Here is a 19,505-nt window from a genome sequence, read left to right on the forward strand (position 1 = left end):
GGGACACCTTTCAGCCCATGACAACCACATGGTTTCCTGTGTCTTTTCTGAGTTCTTCATGGTCGACCAGAAAACCCCATGCAACTTCCTCTCCCGGGCTGCACCACAGCATCAGCCATGACCTTGGGCTGGGGGCAAGAAGGGGGTCTCCCAGACGAGGCTGGTGGTGGGGGCACACAGCTTCCCCATGGCCAGGACTTCTGGTCAGATTCCAAACTCTGCAGGCTGGGCATCCAGGGGAGGCTTCACTCCAAGAGCATCCCTCAGTGCCAGTGGGGATGAGGCTGAAGCTGGAAGCCTCATCCGGAGGAGGCCTTGAGGGTTATCAGCAGCTGGCTGGAGGGAGGGTCTCGGGTTGCGGGGATCACTCACAGGCTGGTGGGATGAATGTGGGGCCCAAGCAAAGTCAACCCTGATGGACGCTAATGCTCAACACAATTCTCCTGTCTGTCGGTTGAAGGTGGGGGTCTAGAAAATGCTCTAAGCAGCTCTTAGGAATATTCTCCTCGTTGACACATGCAGTGGGCTGAAGGATGGCCCCCAAAAGACACACCCACATCCTGGCCCCCAGAACCTGTGACTGTAATTTGTTTGGCAATAGGGTCTTTGCAGATGTGATTAAGTGAAGGATCTGAGGTGAGGTCATCCTGGAGGAGGGTGGCGCTAAATCCACTGACAATGTCCTCATCAGAGACGGAAGAGGAGACACAGACACAGAGGAAAAGCCACGTGGAGACGGAGGCAGAGATGGGAGGGAGGCAGCCACCAGCCCAGGGACGCCTGGAGCCCCAGAAGATGGAAGAGGCAGGAAGGACCCTCCCCTGGAGCCTGTAGAGGGACCGTGGCCCTGAGACCCCTTCATCTCAGACGTGTGGTCTCCAGGACTGCGGGGAGGAGGAATTCCTGGGGTTTAAGCCATGAAGTTTGTGGTCGTTTGTTAAGACTGCCCCAGGACACTCATCCAGCTACTGATCTTGCTAATATTTACAGAGCACACCACAGGTCACCTCAGTTCAGCTCAGTGCATCATCAGGAGTCTATTGAACAAAGCCTGCAGGATGTGAGCTGTCCCAGGTGTGAGCGAAACAGAGCTGGGTCCATGCTGGGCTCGGCAGAGCAGCCAGGAGCTCAGCCCGTGTGTGTTGATTGACTGAATGTTGTCCTACGTGATATAAGGCACCGTCCAATTGGATCCTCCTACATCCCCGGGTCTCCTAAGCAGGGGCACTCGCTACCTTTGGGGTGGTCTGAGTATCCCAGGGCTGCCATAACAATGCACCCCAAACTGGGTACAAAAGCCAAGGAACCCAGAAGGAAGACCAGCCCACTCTGCACGGGGCTGTCTCATGCCTTCCTGGGGATGGGGCTCTCTTTTCCCCACTGTGAGACCCTGGGACGGCCCCCAGCACCCAGGAAACATGGATTGCTGTTTAAAGAACGCAACATAAGACCCACATCAACTGAGACCAGAGGACCACCATAGTCAGCCTCGAGAGTCTTCAGATGGGGGGTCCCGGGGCTGAGTGTAACAGATAAGAAGCACTATTCACAACAGCCCACATGTGCAAACAGCCCAAGTGTCCACTGATGGATGAGTGGATAAACAGAGTGTGGTCCATCAACACAGTGGAATATTACTCAGCCATGGACAGGAGTGAAGCCCTGACACGGCTACAACCTGGATGAACCTCGAAGACACAATGCCCAGTGAGAGAACCAGACACAAAAGGTCACATAGCGTGTGATTCCATTTACATGAAATGTCCAGAACAGGTGAACCCACAGACATAAAGCAGATTAGTGGTCGTCGGGGGCTGGGGGAGGGGGATGGGCAGTGACTCTTAATGGGAACAGGGTCTCCTTTTGGGGTGATGAAAATTTTCTACGAATAAATAGAAGCGATGGTTGCACAACATTGTGAATGTGCTGGATGCCCCTGAATCGTATACTTTAAAATGGTTAATTTTACGATATGCGAATTTTAACTCAATTTTGAAATGCTGATCAGTATGCGCTGGGGAGGGGGAAGCAGAGGGGGTGACAGCTAAGGTGTGCAGGGTTTCTTTTAGGGGTGATAAAAACTTCCGGGGATCGCATTACGGGGATGGCTGCACATGTGTGAATTTATTAAAAACCACTGAATTGTACACTTTAGATGGGTGAACTTTATGGTATGTAAATGACATCTCAACAAGGCTAAGAAAAAAAGAGAGATGTGGGAGGGTGCACACGTGCTGTCGACAGGACAGAAACGGCTGGACCGCTCTCTGAGCCGCGTGCGTCCTCCTGCAGGGCACAGTAAGTCCGACCCTCCCACCCTCGGCCCCTGACGGCCATTGGAGCCGCGTGCGTCCTCCTGCAGGGCACAGTAAGTCCGACCCTCCCACCCTCGGCCCCTGACGGCCATTGGTCCCCTTAGATTGGGCAGCTGGGTGCCCATCCCTTTTGCAAAAGCCACCTCTGCCACCAGCGCCTGGCCATCCCCCCGGAGCAACCGTTTGTGCTCATTTCATAAAATTTCCATCCTGCCGCCCAGGGCCTCCTCCAGCTCCAAACCACAAGTGCCCGTCTTTCAGGGGCGCCGCCGTCTGTTAGAGGTGATTTCTTTATTAATCACCCGTGGCGGCTGGCAGCCGGCGGCCGTGCTCTGGGGGCGGGGGGCCAGACACCACAAGGCTGCACACGGGCGGAGGGGCCTGCCAGATCTCGAGGTGAAACCCTGGGGCCAGCGGGGAGGGGGCGACTTTGAGGCTGCAGACAGATGGCGGTGGGCCATCCGACGGGCACATGGGTTTTGCAACCACTCACTGCTTCTCCACCTGCTCGGCGCCTCCCGCGGACTTGCAACAGCGCGTGGCATTCAAATTCTTTAGAAGTGCCCACCTGGCGGTCACAACGGCGGATCCCAGGTCCTTCGTAGCTCCCGGGCAGAAATGCAAAGAATTTCTCCCAAAATCCTGCCCTGCCCTCTGCAGCCCACGGCATCGCCCATTTCAGGGGAATCATGTCCCACCTCCAGCTCTGTCCATCCCTGATCTTCTCCCACCCCAGAGAAGGACACATCCCTAAGGTATGCAGCAGCCTCCTGGCTCGCTCTGCCCCCTGTACAGCATCAGCATCTCTGTCTCTGATGCATCGCTCTGCGGCACCAACGGGGACCCCGGGGAAGCATATGTCCCTTTGGTTCCTGAGCCCCAGGATGGACTGAGATGGCCCTGGGGGATCGAGGCCAGCCCCCAGGTAACTGTAAGACGTGCACCTGGGCACTTGCCAGTGGAGCAGAAAGTTTCACAGTCAAACTGAAACCCGGGGCCATTTTTAAATTGGTTTGAGGAAGCTCTCTCTGCAGATGCATGCAACAGATGGTAAGCCTTCTCCGGAGGAAGAAACACTAGGGCAGGACAGGCTGAGATGTAAGTCAAAATCAAGATATGCTTTGAAGGCTGTGTGCCAGCCTCTCGGGCACCTGGACCCTGTGTTTCCTGCTAAGAGGTATTCCGGGAACAACGCCCTGGTGATGATACGGCCAACGCCCAGGCCAGCTGCCCTTGCAGCAGGACAGGTGGCAGCAGGGATGGCCTTGGGAGCAGGGAGCGTCCTTGGGACTTCCGTCTGAGCTGGACCACCAGCTGGATGTGAGGCCTGGTCCGTGACGTGGCCACCTGATGCCCAGTGGGCCCCAGGCCCCACACCCTGATTTCAGGAGCCCCAGCATCTTGCACATCCCGTCGTCGAGCGGGTAAACGACAGCTCCGGCCACCTGCAAAACAGCAGAGCGATGATCCCCCACCGGATCTCGAGCAAGAAGTGAGGTGAGAAAAACAGGCCTTGGCGGCCCCAAGCTGAGTACCAGAGCTTCCTTCCACAGGCCCTCCGACCCCGCTGGCTTGTAGTTTCCGTGCTGCGCGCAGAAGCTCGCACCTCTGGTTTCTCAGTCCCGAATGCCGGGAAGTTGCTTCTCGGGGTGAAGGCAGCCGGAAGGAACCTGCCCCGCCCGGTGCGAATGGAGTGAAGAAGCAGGAGAACTTCTCAGAGCCGCCTGAGAACCAGTTTACGGGCTCTGGGACGGGCCGTGCAGAATACAGGCCTCAACAGCTCGTATGGTTTCACAGTGGGGGTGGAGCCTGCAGAGACGGCCTGAGGCCATCAGTACAATGGTAGTGAGGCTCACTGTCCGTGAGAATGCCAAGACATCACATGGATGGACCAATAAGCAGGCTGGATCCTTTCAAACCCCAGGTCTCCCCTCTGGCCTCTTGGAACCTCGGTCTCCTCTTCTGTCAAACATGAACACGACACCTGCCTCACCACCTCCCGGCATGGCAACAGGGACCGAGGAGTGGAATAGGGGCTCTGTGAGCTGCCGTGCACGGAATATAGGTGGGTCACTGTCACTCATATGATCACAGTATCTCCCATGGCATCACAGCACGAGCAGTACCTGCAGTGACGGCCTGAGGCCATCAGTGCAATGGCTGTCTTGGTCAGCTCGGGCTGCTATGACAGAATCCCACAGACGGGGCAGCTCAAAAAACATTTATTTCTCACAGTGCTGGAAGCCAGAAGTCCAAGATCAAGGGGGTGGGTGGGTTGGGTTCTGGTGAGGACCCTCTTCCTGACTTGTAGGCGGCCCCGTATATGACCATGGAGTGCTGGACGGATTCTCAACTCAATGTCACATTAATGTTCCATTAAAGGATCCTAAAGATGTGTCTGAGATCCTCCACTAAATGTCCCACCCAGTTGACTCCAGGTTAGGCTGCCCAATGTGGCCGCCACCTTTCAAATCGAGAAAAGACACACAACACACTTTTTTCCTACTTTAAATGTGAAGGCTCTTTTTTTCCAGCATTCCAAGAAACAGAAATCAGATTTCCTCAGGGTAGATACAGGAAAGATGAGGAGAAGCACGGAAGGAAACCCCAGACTCTTAAAGACATTTTTCCAAGGAAGATATACAGATGGCCAACAGGCACATGAAAAGATGTTCAACATCACTAATCATTAGGGAAGTAAAAATGCAAATCAAAACTACAATGAGATATCACCTCATACACGTCAGAATGGCTATAATTAACAAGACAGGAAACAATATGTGTTGGAGAGGATGTGGAGAAAAGGGAACCCTCATACACTGCTGGTGGGAGTGCAAACTGGTGCAGCCACTATGGAAAACAGTATGGAGATTTCTGAAAAAATTAGAAATAGAAATACTACACAATCCAGCTATCCCACTACTGGGTATTTATCCAAAGAACTTGAAATCCACAATTCAAAGAGACCTATTTACCCTATGTTCACTGAAGCATTAATCACAACAGCCAAGAAGTGGAAGCTACCCAAGTGCCCATCAACAGATGATGATAAAGAAATGTGGTATATATACAATGGAACACTACTCAGCCATAAAAAAGACAAAATTGTGCCATTTGCAACAATGTGGATGGACCTTGAGGGTATGATGTTAAGTGAAATAAGCCAGACAGAGAAAGAAACACCACATGATTTCACTCATAGGTGAAAGATAAACTAACACATGGATAAGGAGAACAGATTAGTGGTTACCAGAGGGGAGAGGGGTGGGAGACTGGGCATAAGGGGTAAGGGGGGACATATATGTATGGCGAGGGATAAAAATTAGAATGCTGGTGGTGATCATGATGGAGTCTACACAGAAGCTGATGCATAATAATGTACACCTGCAATTACACAATGTTATAAACCAATATGACCTCAATAAAATAATTGGAAAAAGAAAGCCAAAAGCAATGCCTAGTGAGCTGCCTTTTGTCGCATTTATGTAACAAACTACAAAGAAAGTGAAACCTGAACCCAAGGTGCCCAGAAGGCAGAGGGCATCACGCAGACAGCCAGAGGTCTCTTCCCTCCAGAGTGGGTCTGTAGGGCGGGCGCCCAGGAGCCGGGTACCAGATTTCCAGACTTCTCCGGGGGAAGGAAGAGCCAAGGCTCCAAGATCAGCAGGAGAAGCAGAACTTCACGGTGCGAGGCATGTGTTTCAGGAGCAGGAGGAAATGGCTCAGCGCCCACTGCCTCCAGTGGGTTCCTGTTTTCTGGATTGTTCCATGGAGCCCTCAGGATAACAGTGGGGGGACGTCCCTGGGCACGGCAGCACCTCCCACTGATCTGCCTTGTCGGGCTGTGAAACGGCCACGTGGAGCACGGCTGGAAAGGGCGGCTGGCTTTCCCGGCTCTCCCACTGGGTTCCAGCCCAGGTTCGTGGGGGTCTCGGGCTCAAAGTCCCTGTTCCTTATCGCCTGGACCGGCGGGGAGCTCCGAGCCTGCCCGTCACAGGGACATATGCCTGCGGCCCCGGGGGAGCGGGTCAGCAGAGCCTGGGGCTGGACCCCCGACACCCCCCCCCAGCCCGGGCTCCTCTTCTGCCTGGATGTGTGGGTGACTCCTGCACATACGGATGCGGCTAAGGTGGGGAAGGGACCAGGACCCGTTCAGAAAGCATCTGCTCCCGGATGGTGGCCTTTCTCAGGGGTTAAGATTGCCGTCTACCGAGAAGTCCTCTCCGGTCTTCTGTCTCCCTCTCTGTGGCTCCAAGATGCCCAAACAGGATTAACCATGAAGGCATTTTATTTCAGAAAATGCCTGCATGAGACACTCGGGGAAGGCTGGAGACCATCCGACCTCGGTGTGAGGGAAGGAGAGGGGACAGGGAGGGCGTCACGGAGGCTGTCAGCTCCTGGGAAGGCTCTATGAGGAGTGTGGGGTCCTTGAGACAAAGACACCATCAGAGGAGGCCCCGTTCCCCTGGAACGGGCCCTCCATGCTGGCAGGGGGCAGCCGGCATCCGCACAGACCTGGGGAGGGAGGTCAGGGTCACAGACCTGGGGGAGCCCTCGAGGGGCACGCGTAGCTGTCCCCATCTCATAACATGGGAGACAGCACAAAAGTGATGGACAGCTAGTCATTGTCCCCCTCGCCCCGTGGGGCTGTCGGCAGGACATCATCACTGTATCAGTCATGGTTCTCCAGAGAAACGAAACACAAGGATGGAGATACATGGTAGATGATAGATAGATGATAGATGATAAATAGACCGGCAGATGGATAGATGATAGATAGATAGATAGATAGATAGATAGATAGATAGATAGATAGGTAGTTAAATAGATAGATAGAAAGACACATAGATGATAGATAGACTGACAAATAGATAGATGATAGATGGATAGCCAGGTAGATAGATAGATAGGTAGATGATAGATAGATGATTGATAAGTAGGTAGATATCTAGATAGATAGATAGATGCAATAGGGTACATACGAGATAAGATACATACGTGTGTTTCATATTCCCATACACAAATATGCAATAGAATACGTGTGAGTATATATGTGCACTAGAATGCATACACAATAGGATGTGTGTATATGCGTGTGTGTATATATATATACACACACATACATACACGCAAATATATACAATAGGATAGATGTGCAATAGGATATATATGTCTATATATGTACACAAACATAGATGTATGTATATAGGCATATGTACGTATATAAATATAAAAGATATATATACAAAGAAATTTATTTCAAAGAATTGGCTCGCACAGTTGTGGGGCTGGTGAGTCTGGATGGCAGGCTGGGACCTCAGATGGCAGCTGACTCTGCAGTCTTGAGGCAGAATTCCTTCTTTTCCTGGAAACTTGTGTTTGCTGTAAAGGCCTTCACCTGATTAGACGAGGCCCACTATGGTATGTAGCGTCATCTTTTACCTCAAGGCGGCTTCTCGCACACTTGACTCACACCTACAACACCTTCACAGCCACCCCCACACATGTGTTCAGCTGGGTACCTGGGGGCCATGGCCAAGCTGTGTGGACACATCGTCCACCACTCCCTGTGGAGCCAGCCCCCCACCCGAGGACGTGCTCTTCCTTGCCTCTTTTTGGGGCCTCTGCCAGGTGTGGCCAGTGGAGGGGTCTTCGAGTAGGGCCCTCAGGGTCCCAGAAGTGCAATGTCCAAGACTTAAATGCCCTGGAGCACCCCAGGGGAGGCACCTGTGTGTCCACTGGGGAGGGGGCAGAGAACTTTCCCCATGGTCTGGGTGGAGCTCCCAGGAGCCCCCTCAGGGCCGGGGCAATGGCTCTACCCTGTCCGGAGGTTGAAAACACGCCGCCCGCCCACCTCCGAGCTCCTGTTTCCTGTCTTCCTGTCCTGCTTGTGCTGTGGGGTGATGCTCAAGGTGACAGGAAATTTTGTGGGGATCCAAATCCACCACTGAAAAGCCTGCCTTTAGGGGAGGGAGGTGGGACGGAGGACCCGTGGGTGCTGTCTCAGGGGCTCCAACGTCCTCAACCCTAACGAGCAGCCTCCAATAGGTGCTCTGGGGTTGGGGTCCCAGATGTAGAAGTGAGTGGAGGTGGGGGGCCGTGGTGATGAGTTGTTATGGTAGCAGAGGGAGGGAGGCCAGGCACACGGTGACAGATGAGTAACAGACCTGCCGGGCCTGCATTGTTGGCGGTGCAGTGCCCCCATGTGGTCGAGGAGGGCAGTCAGCGCCACCCAGGACGTCTCTGGGGGGGGGTCGCCAACTTCACCTTGCCCAGATGAGGAAACCGGGCTCAGAGCAGTCCCAGGGGAACATTTTGCTGCTGGAAACACTGTTGCGTGCAGGATTCGTCACTTGGTAACTTTGTAAACTTGTCACTCTGTTGCACTCCCCGCTTCCTCACGGCCCCAATGTTGAAGCCACCGCGGCGGGGCTGACGGCACGCTCCCTGTGCTTCCAAACAACGGGAAGGAAAGAGGTTGCCAAGGAAGGGCCAGCTGCGCACTGACCCGGAGGCCCCGGGCAGTCTGTCTCTGAGCCCACCTATGTCTCTGGGCAGTTGAGTAATGGATGGTCCTTATCTGTTTTCCGTGCGATGCAGCGTTTCAGGAGTTAGCGTGTGTGAGGCCTGCAATCCAGTGGGAGAACAAGAGGGCGAGAGGAGGAGGGGGGAGAACCAAGTGGGGAGCCCACGGCGGCCACAGACGAGGACCCCTCCCTGCCCCTCTCACCCCTGTGCCCCTTGCCTTCCAGATCCGCCCCTGAGCCCCCCGGCCCCGGTCTCCCCGCCATGATGGACATGAACATGACGCGGCCGGACAACGCCACGCTGCTGATGCTGCAGGACCCCACCATCGCCGTGGTCCTGCCCGTGGTCTACTCGCTCGTGGCGCTGGTCAGCATCCCGGGGAACCTGTTCTCGCTCTGGGTGCTGTGCCGACACATCGGGCCCCAGTCGCCCTCCATCATCTTCATGATCAACCTGAGCGTGACGGACCTGATGCTGGCGAGCGTGCTGCCCTTCCAGATCTATTACCACTGCAACGGCCACCACTGGGTGTTCGGTGAGCTGCTCTGCAATGTGGTCACCGTGGCCTTCTACGCCAACATGTACTCCTCCATCCTCACCATGACCTGCATCAGCATGGACCGCTTCCTGGGCGTTGTCTACCCACTGGCGTCCGCGCGCTGGCGGCGGCGACGCTACGCCGTGGCCGCCTGCGTGGCCATGTGGCTGCTGCTGCTGGCGGCCCTGTCCCCGCTGGCTCGCACGGACCTCACGTACGAGGTGGAGGCCCTGGGCATCGTCACCTGCTTTGACGTGCTCAAGTCGACCATGCTGCCCAGCGTGGCCCTGTGGGCCGTCTTCCTCTTCACGCTCTTCATCGTCCTCTTCCTCATCCCCTTCGTGGTCACCGTGGCCTGCTACACGGCCACCATCCTCAAGCTTCTGCGCACGCCCGACCCCCACGGCCGGGGCCAGCGGCGGCGGGCGGTCTGCCTGGCGGCCGTGGTCCTCCTGGCGTTCGTCACCTGCTTTGCGCCCAACAACTTCGTGCTGCTGGTCCACATGGTGAGCAGGCTCTTCTTCGGCCAGAGTTACTACCACGTCTACAAGCTCACACTGTGCCTGAGCTGCCTCAACAACTGTCTGGACCCCTTCGTCTACTACTTCGCATCCCGCGAGTTCCAGCTCCGCCTCCGGGACTACCTGGGCTACGGCCGGCTGCCGGCCGACAGCCTGGACGCCCGCCGGGAGAGCCTCTTCTCGGCCCGGACGCTGTCGGCCCGCTCCATGGCCAGCGGCCACGCAGACGGGCTCGAGGGGGCCGGCCAGCCCTGCCTCAAGAGACAGGAGAGCCTGCTCTGAGCCGGGTGACCCCCGGGACGGGGCGGCCAGACCCCTCCCTTCCGTCCTGGCGTCCGGACACGGCCGCCCACAGAGGGTGAGAGCAGATGGGAGGACAGGCAGGCCCCGTGGGATTCTGCAGACGGTGGCAGAGGGCGGACGGCCAGGCGGCCCCACTGTGTCCCCCACGGCCCCCGACAGCCCATCGGGAGCCGCCCACGTGACTCTTTCTCCGCGCCTCCCGGGTCTGAGGTGCACGCACACCCTCTGCTGCCCAGCCGGGTGCCCCCGGACCTGGTGTTCATCTCATCATCGGTCACTCCCAGTGCTCGGATGTGGCCAGACGATGGTGGACAGGCCCCTTCGGCCCCCGTGCTCCGGGAGCTCAGGGGTCCCCCCCATGTCACCAGGTCCCCACAAGAGCAAACGACAGGGGCTTCCAGAATGGCCGGTCGCTCTGGCCCTTCGGGACACATGCTTGACTTAAATTTCACAAGTGGAGACCCCCAGAAGAGACAGATGCCCGGGAGGCGTGGGTCAGGCCCCCCCCAGTGGACGAGAACCCGTGGAAGCCCAGTTGTGTGAGGACAATGAGTGTCAGCAGCCACGATGGGTTCCCCGAGATGCTTTGGGGTGCAGGAGGTTCCCTCTGGCTGGTCCTCTGGCTCCTGCCCCAGCCAAGAGCCCCGGGCCACAGAAGCATCTGGGGTCTGGCCTCCAAGAGCGTGCTCCTGGCCTCACCCAAGGGATCCTGTGGGGACCAGGCACCCAGCAAGACCACTGGACACACAAGCCCCCCAGAAGTGTCAGCAGCCGAGACCCCCGTCGTCACGTGGGTGGGGGCATATCTGTCTGTTCCCACACCCGGCACGCACCTGTCACAGCCCCAATGCCTTGCTGCTCCGGGAAGATGAGGGGCCCCCATCCCTGGAGCGTCCAGGAGGCCAAGACAGCGGAGTCCTGGGAACCGAGGATTCGCCTGGAACAGCAAAGTTTCTGACACTTTGCACATCACAAGGGGACACACGGCGTTGGGTTCACGGCCCCTTTGGAAGAGGACGGCCTGCGGTCTGCAAGGCAAGAGCTGGGCGGGGCCCAGAGTGGGGGGGCTCGGGGACCTCCAGGGTGAGATGGCCGCAGGGCAGGCGGCCTCCCCACTGTGGGTCCGAGATGGAGATTGTGAGCTGTAATTCGGGGCCTCTGGGAGGGCCTGCTTCCCGCCATCATTGCTTGGGAAGAAAAGCACACATTGGTACCGGAGTGAAGAGTGTCCCCCAAAATCCATGTCCACCCAGAACCTCAGGCTGGGACCTGCTGCATGAGGGTGGCCCTAAATCCAGTGACAGTGTCCTCATCAGAGACAGAAGAGGAGACACAGACACAGAGGAGAAGCCACGTGGAGATGGAGGCAGAGATGGAAGGAGGCGGCCACCAGCCCAGGGACACCTGGAGCCCCAGAAGCTGGAAGAGGCAGGAAGGACCCTCCCCTGGAGCCTGTGGAGGGAGCGCGGCCCTGTGACACCTTCATCTCAGACGTCTGGTGTCCAGGACTGGGGGAGGATGAATTTCTGTGGTTTTAAGCCCCTCAGTTTGTGGGAATTTGTTACAGCCGCCCCAGGACACTTGCACACACATTTAAGCTGTGCCAAAATTCCGTGGCTGTGACGCCAGCTGACATACAGACACCAGAGATTTCCAGAATCGATGGCTTTCACACCTTCATCCCGATTTTAATTCTGGAACGGGTGTGCAAGGGGATGAGCAAATGCAGTTATCTTTGGAGCCCCGAAGATGGAGCTCCTCCAGGTGTAGGGCACAGAGAGGACATGAATCCCACCTGGTGCTCCCAGTTGCAGGCTCCCGGGTCCTCAGAGCTGAGCACCCTCTGCAGCCGAGGACCGGGCAGGGCCCCTCCCACCGACGGCTGCTCTGAGCAGGGACATGGTGGAGCACGCAGGGCCTTGCTCCCTATTCCGTGCTGTGGACCCCGTCCTTTCCTCCGGGGTCTCCAGTCCCCTCACTGTGCACGGTCCTAGAATCGAACTGAACGTCCCCGTGTTTGCAGGGAGCTGAGAGCCACCAAATGGAGGCTTCCGGAATGACACCCTGAGCCCGACCTGAGAAAGGACTTCAACCGGCGGGCGGAGGTGATGCAAAAAAGGCCGGTGTTGGGGACCGGATTCTGCACGGAAGCCGTCGCATCCTCTGCTCTTCCCAACTGTCCCGAAGCCGAACCCTAGAAAGCGTTGTCGAGGCAGCAGCATCCACAGCGGGAAACGCTGAGCCCGCGAGACGCTGGCCCCCCCAGTCCTGGGCGTGGGCCTCCCGCATCTGATGCAGAAAAGCTGTGAAAAACCTCAAACCGCCTTCACAGGATGCCTTCCTCCCCTCTGTGAAGAAGCCTCACACCTCCGTGTGTGGAACTCCGCCGTCTACACAACATCTTCCTCCCTGGGGGGTCAGATCCCACAGCCCTCGGGTTCCAGAAGGTGCTGGCGTGGGTCACCAGCATTGCTATTATTGGGGTGTCCATCAAGGGTGGCTGGCGCCCCCATGAGCTCTGCGTAGAGGGGTCCCCGATTCTGCTGACGTTACGGGGGGCCCACCAGGGTCTTTGGCATCACCGGGAATTTCAATCCAGAATTTGCTCCTGCAGGCGACAGTCGGCCCTCCTGTATGGGTCTGTCCTATAACGTGAGACTCCAGGGCTGGCCTCGGTCTGCTATCAGCAATTTAGTAAGGTTGTATGCATGTGTTTTCCCCAGAAACTTAATCTGTCCTCCTGTTGAGCATCAAGTAAAGGTATAATACATTTGTATTACAGACACATAAAAAAAGATACTGTCCTTCAGCTCTTGGCAGGATGTGGAGAGAGGGGGCCCTCGGAGAAGCAAGACCCTCGGTGACATTCCTAATTGTCCCCAGGACGGAGGGCGAGTGTTTCTCCCTCTGACTTCTGAGACGATGCATTCCAAAGACACCTCCCATTGCACGCTGGAACTGACATGTTATCCTCCCGCAGGACCCTGGAACTTCAGTGACAAGACTCTCAATCGGTGGCAGAATTGGGGTGCTTCTGAGCACACGGCATGTGTTTAGGTGGTGGAACATGGATACGGGAGGCGGGGTGACATCAAAGATTTGATGGTTGGGAAGACGGGACTGTGGCTTTGTTAAAAAGAAACGCCAATCTGTTAAAGGTATGTATGTAAATAGTCATGTGTGGAATGATATGATGTTTGCTGTTCACCTTACAATAGCAGAGCAAATACAAGCATACACGCACACATACACACATGCGCATATATGCATACATGCACACATACATGTGTGCATATGTGCACGCACACGTGCATGGATGCATATATACGCACAGACGTGTATACACACATGCATATAGCACACGTATGCACACAAACATGTACACACATGCACAACACACATCCGCATAGCTGTACATGTGTGCGCACACATGCACGTGTGCGGGCAGGCATATTTGGGAGGACTGGATGAAAGAAAAAGAGCAGAATGCCGATCCCCAATAATGGTTGAAGTTGATGAAGGGAACAGGTTACATTGTATCTTTCTCTTTACATGGAGCATATCTGAAAATATACTAAAAGAGACATGGTATCCTGGGAAATGTCACATGAAGATATTTGATTTCTGCAAACTGTATCATTGAATGCTGGACACTGTCTCCTTTCAGAAAGGCTGACTAGGGAAGAAGCAAATGCTCTCGACCCAGCTATTCTTTCTTTTTCTTCTAATTTTTTTTATTATGGTAAAATACACACAACATAAAATTTACCATCTTAACCATTTTTGAGTGCACAGTTCAGTGGCATCCAATTCATTCATGGTCTTGTGCAGTCATCCCCCCAGCCATCTCCAGAATGCTTCATCTCGTAAAACTGAATCTCTGTCCCCACTAAACATCTCCCCGTCCCCTCCCCCAGCCCCTGGCCCCCACCATCCAGCTTTCTGTCTCTGTGAACCTGACTCCTCTCGGTCCCTCCTAAAAGTAGAATCACACAGCATTCGTCCTTTTGTGACCGGCTTATGTCACTCAGCAGCCTGTCCTCAAGGTCCATCCCCCTAGCTTCTCTGAGGCATCATTTACATACTACAAAGTTCACCCATTCTAAGTGTACAGGTCAACGACTTCCCGTACATTTGCAGATATGCTGTAGAATCACCCCGATGCAGCTTTAGAATATTTCCATCACCCCCAAAAGATGCCCGGTACCCCTTTGACATGTCCAGCCCCAGGCACCACGCTCTGCTGTCTAGAGATTTGTGTCTTCTCTTCATGTGACGTAAGTGGACTCACAGGACACGTGGGGCACTGTGTCTGCTGGCTTTTTCCCACCACGACGTTTTTGGGGCTCATCCGCAGTGTAGCATCAATTCCTATGCTTTCCTTCCTGCTCCAGTGGCTCGGTCACCACCTCTGTCTGTCATTCACCAGGAATCTCACTCCCATAATCATTCCGGTGGTTTTTATGTGAAAACCTATAGACAGGCTCAAAATAGCCCTACGTTAGCCAGATTTTGCCCTCCATCTCCAAAAAGGATCAGATCAAAATTTGACATGAAATAGCCAGGGCCCCAAAAACCCTACTCCTATCACGTCATGCCACAAACGCGTCTTCACTATCAAATTTTCACTCTCTCTGGAGGACACAGCCAAGTAAAAGCGTCCAAGATTTACCCAGACTTGACCATGTCATAGTTATTGGAGCAAAGTAGAAGCAATTCAGGTTCAACTGTTTAAAAGCTTCAACTTGGGACTTCAGTTTTTAAAACATTTCTGATCTGTCTCTGGAAATCTGCGGGATTCCGTAATGACAATGGGATTCGCGAGTGCCGTCGAAATCCCTCATGGTCACGCAGCGCTTCCTAGACTGTATGTAAACAGCAGATCGAAATGCCCATCAACCTGTCCCCTCCTCGTCTGCGACTCTGAGAACGAAAGAGGCTGGAACTTGTAAGGAACACGAGATCCTGGATAAGCGGATCCTGGAAGAGTGTTGGGAAAACTGGTGAGATTCAAACACAGCCTGGAGACACTTAACTTTCACGGCGATGGACTGATGTTGGTTCTTGCTTGGGACCCATGGGCCACGTGATGCAGGATGCTAACATGATGGGGAAGATGTGACCCGGACATGGATGCTCTGCTATTTTTGCAACCCCCATGTAAATCTAAAACTATTGCAAAATCAACCATCTCTATATTTTTTTAAAATAAACGATTGGCTCGTGAGTAGAACTAAATAGGAGTCTTTGGGGCTTGCTCTGGAGACCTGGGGGGAGTGGACCCAATCGAACGCTTTCCGAGAATTTATGCTACAAGGTCAGAGGGATGGATTCTCAAAGGTGTTGATCCTTCAATAAATGTTTTCCAAGTTTGCCTTTGAAATACCTCCTGTTTCCTTCTTCCCGATAACAATTAAGGGACACCATCGGTGGCAGCGGAGAAATGAGCAGCCTGCCCTCAGACAGAGCTGGCAGAAGGCTGGCTGGACACCATTTCTGGTGTGCAAAGCAAAAATCGGTCCTTAACACCTTCATCTTGACCTTTCCAGCCAAATGTTGGTTGGCGTGACCAGGAGGAGATGATTCAACTATAAAGACTTTATAATTGAGCTTTAAGGGTGATGGCTCGACTTAGAAACTATTATTATAAGGATTATTTCTAACATTTGAGGGAAATGCAAACCTCAACCAATCAGGAAATGAGTCCTGAATTACGTGGGATGTTTTGGGGCAGGCTGTCCCGGGTGAGGCTGGACGGCAAATTGGAACCAGCTGTTGAGAGACTGGCTGGTGGGCGGTCACCCCTCTGGGGGTGTTGCTGTGGGGGGCTGGGGGCTGGATGGACAGGGATGGGATGGTGGAGGAGTCCGAACACCTGAGTCCTGCCCTCCGGGTTCACAGCCCCTCTGTCGGGGGAGAGCAGGAGTGGACAAAAGGGGCTTCGAGATCTGCTCCGAGGCTGATGGCTCAGGGGCTCAGGGGGTCGGGGAGCTGGCTCCTGGCCCGCAGCCTCCACCACGGCCCCCACTGCACGAGGGAGCCAGCGAGACCATCACTGCCTCTAAGTCCCGTATCTGCATCACTGCCCGGTCTGCAGGCATCCAAACCTGGTTTGAAGGACTGTCCCAAGCCTTGTGGGGGTCTCCCAGTACAGATGGCTAAGAGAAACAAAAGGAGGTAACAATGCCACCCAAACATGTAATAGGATGGCACATTAATGTACATATACATATATACCGCACATACACAGACACATGTACATATACATACACACATATGTTTCTATTCATATACGTGTATTAGTCTGGGGACATTTTTCATTGTCACAATGAGAGAGGGTGCTCCTGGCACCTGTTGGGTGGAGACCAGGGATGCTGCTCCACACCCCACAGGGCACAGGACACCACCACATCAGAGAACGGTCTAGCCCCAGATGTCAGTAGTGCTGAGGCTGAGAAACCCTGACCTAGCATGAGAGATTGATATCTATCTATCATATCTATCTATCTATCATCTATCTATCTATCTATCTATCATCTATATATAATCCTCTATCCCTCTATCTATCCATCCATCTATCATCATCTATCTATATCTTTCACCTATCATCTATTTATCTATCAATCATATCTATCTATCCATCTGTCATCTATCAATCTATTTCATCTATCTGTCATGTATCAATCATATCCATCTATCTACCTATCCATCTATCATCTATCTATCATCTACCTATCTATCATCAATTTATCTATCATCTTTCTATCATGTATGTATCTATCATCTATCTATCTATGTTTCTTTCATCTCTCTCTCTATCATCTCTATCTATATGTCTTTCCTCTATTTAACATCTCTCTATCATCTGTCTCTCTATCTCTCTATCTCTCTATCTCTCTATCTATCTATCTATGTATCATCCATCTATCTATTTCATCTATCATCTATCTATCAATCATATCCATCTATCCATCTATCATCTATCATCTACCTATCTATCTTCTATATATAATCATCTATCTATCCATCTTTCATCTATCATCTATTTATCTATCAATCATACCTATCATTTATCTATGTATCATCCATCTATCTATTTCATCTATCATCTATCTATCAATCATATCCATCTATCCATCTATCATCTATCATCTACCTATCTTCTATCTATCTATCATCTATCCTTCTTTCATCTATCATCTCTATCTTTCATCTATCATCTATCTGTCTATCTATCTATCTATCTATCTATCTATCTATCTATCTATCTATCATCTATCTCTCGTCTATGACTGTGGTTCTCAAGCAAGACCACTTCTGTCCTCAGGGGACACGGATTCTGGAGACAGTTCTGGCGTCACATCTTGGAGGGCAAGTACTGACCGCCATCTAGTGGTCAGAAGACGGAAATGCTGCTAAACATCCCGGGACGCGCAGGGCAGCCTCCACAAAATGCAGGATGTGTCCCCAGATGTCACCATCGCCGAGGCTGAGAAGCCTGTCTTAGCGTGAGAGATTCTGTGTGTCTGCTGTTTATCTTGTCTCCATCTCTCTTTTTCTCTCTGAATCTCTGCCCCCACCACGCCCACGGGGGCCCCGTCTCCCAGCGCCCAACCACGCCCCCAGTGAGCTTCATTCTCCATGACTCACCGCGACCGCGGGGACCCCCATGTCCCCCCACAGCGCGCCCGCCGGGACCTCCCCATCTCCGCCCCCACCGCGCCCACGGGGGCCCCGTCTCCCAGCGCCCAACCACGCCCCCAGTGAGCTTCATTCTCCATGACTCACCGCGACCGCGGGGACCCCCATGTCCCCCCACAGCGCGCCCGCCGGGACCTCCCCATCTCCGCCCCCACCGCGCCCACGGGGGCCCCGTCTCGGAGCCCCCAAACACGTCCCCAGAGCTTCCTTCTCCATGACTCACCGCGACCGCGGGGACCCCCATGTCCCCCCACAGCGCGCCCGCCGGGACCTCCCCATCTCCGCCCCCACCGCGCCCACGGGGGGCCCCGTCTCCGAGTCTCCAACCACTCCCCCAGTGAGCTTCATTCTCCATGACTCACCGCGACCGCGGGGACCCCCATGTCCCCTCACAGCGCGCCCGCCGGGACCTCCCCATCTCCGCCCCCACCGCGCCCACGGGGGCCCCGTCTCAGAGCCCCCAAACACGTCCCCAGAGCTTCCTTCTCCATGACTCACCGCGACCGCGGGGACCCCCATGTCCCCTCACAGCGCGCCCGCCGGGACCTCCCCATCTCCGCCCCCACCGCGCCCACGGGGGCCCCGTCTCAGAGCCCCCAAACACGTCCCCAGAGCTTCCTTCTCCATGACTCACCGCGACCGCGGGACCCCATGTCCCCACAGCGCGCCCGCCGGGACCTCCCCATCTCCGCCCCCACCGCGCCCACGGGGGCCCCGTCTCAGAGCCCCCAAACACGTCCCCAGAGCTTCCTTCTCCATGACTCACCGCGACCGCGGGGACCCCCATGTCCCCCCACAGCGCGCCCGCCGGGACCTCCCCATCTCCGCCCCCACCGCGCCCACGGGGGGCCCCGTCTCCAAGTCTCCAACCACGCCCCCAGTGAGCTTCATTCTCCGTGACTCACCTCGACCGCGGGGACCCCCCATGTCTCGCCACAGCGCGCCCACGGGGGCCCCGTCTCTGAGTCCCCAACCACGCCCCCAGTGAGCTTCAGTCTCCATGACTCTTACCGCGACCGCGGGGACCCCCCATCTCCATTCCCCTACACAGCACAGGGGACCCTATTCCCCCCCATCGCGCCCGCGGGGACCCCTCCTCTCTGCTCCTCTACAGAGCCCGCGGGAGCCCCCCATCTGCGCTCCCCTACAGAGCCCACAGGGAACCCTATTCCCCTCCACCGCGCCCTCGGGGACCCCCATCTCCGCTCCCCTACAGAGCCCGCGGGGACCCCCATCTCTGCTCCCCTACAGAGCTCACAGGGAACCCTATTCCCGCCCATCACGCCCGCCGGGACCCCCCATCTCCGCTCCCCTACAGAGCCCGCGGGGACCCCCATCTCCGCTCCCCTACAGAGCTCACAGGGAACCCTATTCCCGCCCATCACGCCCGCCGGGACCCCCCATCTCCGCTCCCCTACAGAGCCCGCGGGGACCCCCATCTCTGCTCCCCTACAGAGCTCACAGGGAACCCTATTCCCGCCCATCACGCCCGCCGGGACCCCCCATCTCCGCTCCCCTACAGAGCCTACAGAACCCTATTCGTCTCCACCGCGCCCGCGGGAACGCCCTTCACCTCCGCCCACCTGCCTTACCCGCGCG

General features: G+C 55.2%; 1 protein-coding gene across 1 annotated transcript in view; it reads left to right on the forward strand.

Annotated features, from left to right (window-relative positions):
* P2RY8 (P2Y receptor family member 8) overlaps positions 1 to 10,707 on the forward strand; it is a 48,799-nt gene extending 38,092 nt beyond the window's left edge. Inside the window, exon 2 of the mRNA XM_014795514.2 lies at positions 9,068 to 10,707. Coding sequence (XP_014651000.1) covers positions 9,105 to 10,184 — 1,080 coding nt within the window. The 5' untranslated portion in view covers positions 9,068 to 9,104 and the 3' untranslated portion in view covers positions 10,185 to 10,707. The remainder of the gene's footprint in view (positions 1 to 9,067) is intronic.
* Positions 10,708 to 19,505: the final 8,798 nt, after the last annotated feature.

The sequence above is a fragment of the Ceratotherium simum genome, chromosome X, assembly GCF_057802395.1.
Source record: "Ceratotherium simum simum isolate JZ-2026a chromosome X, ASM5780239v1, whole genome shotgun sequence".
Taxonomy (NCBI): domain Eukaryota; kingdom Metazoa; phylum Chordata; class Mammalia; order Perissodactyla; family Rhinocerotidae; genus Ceratotherium; species Ceratotherium simum.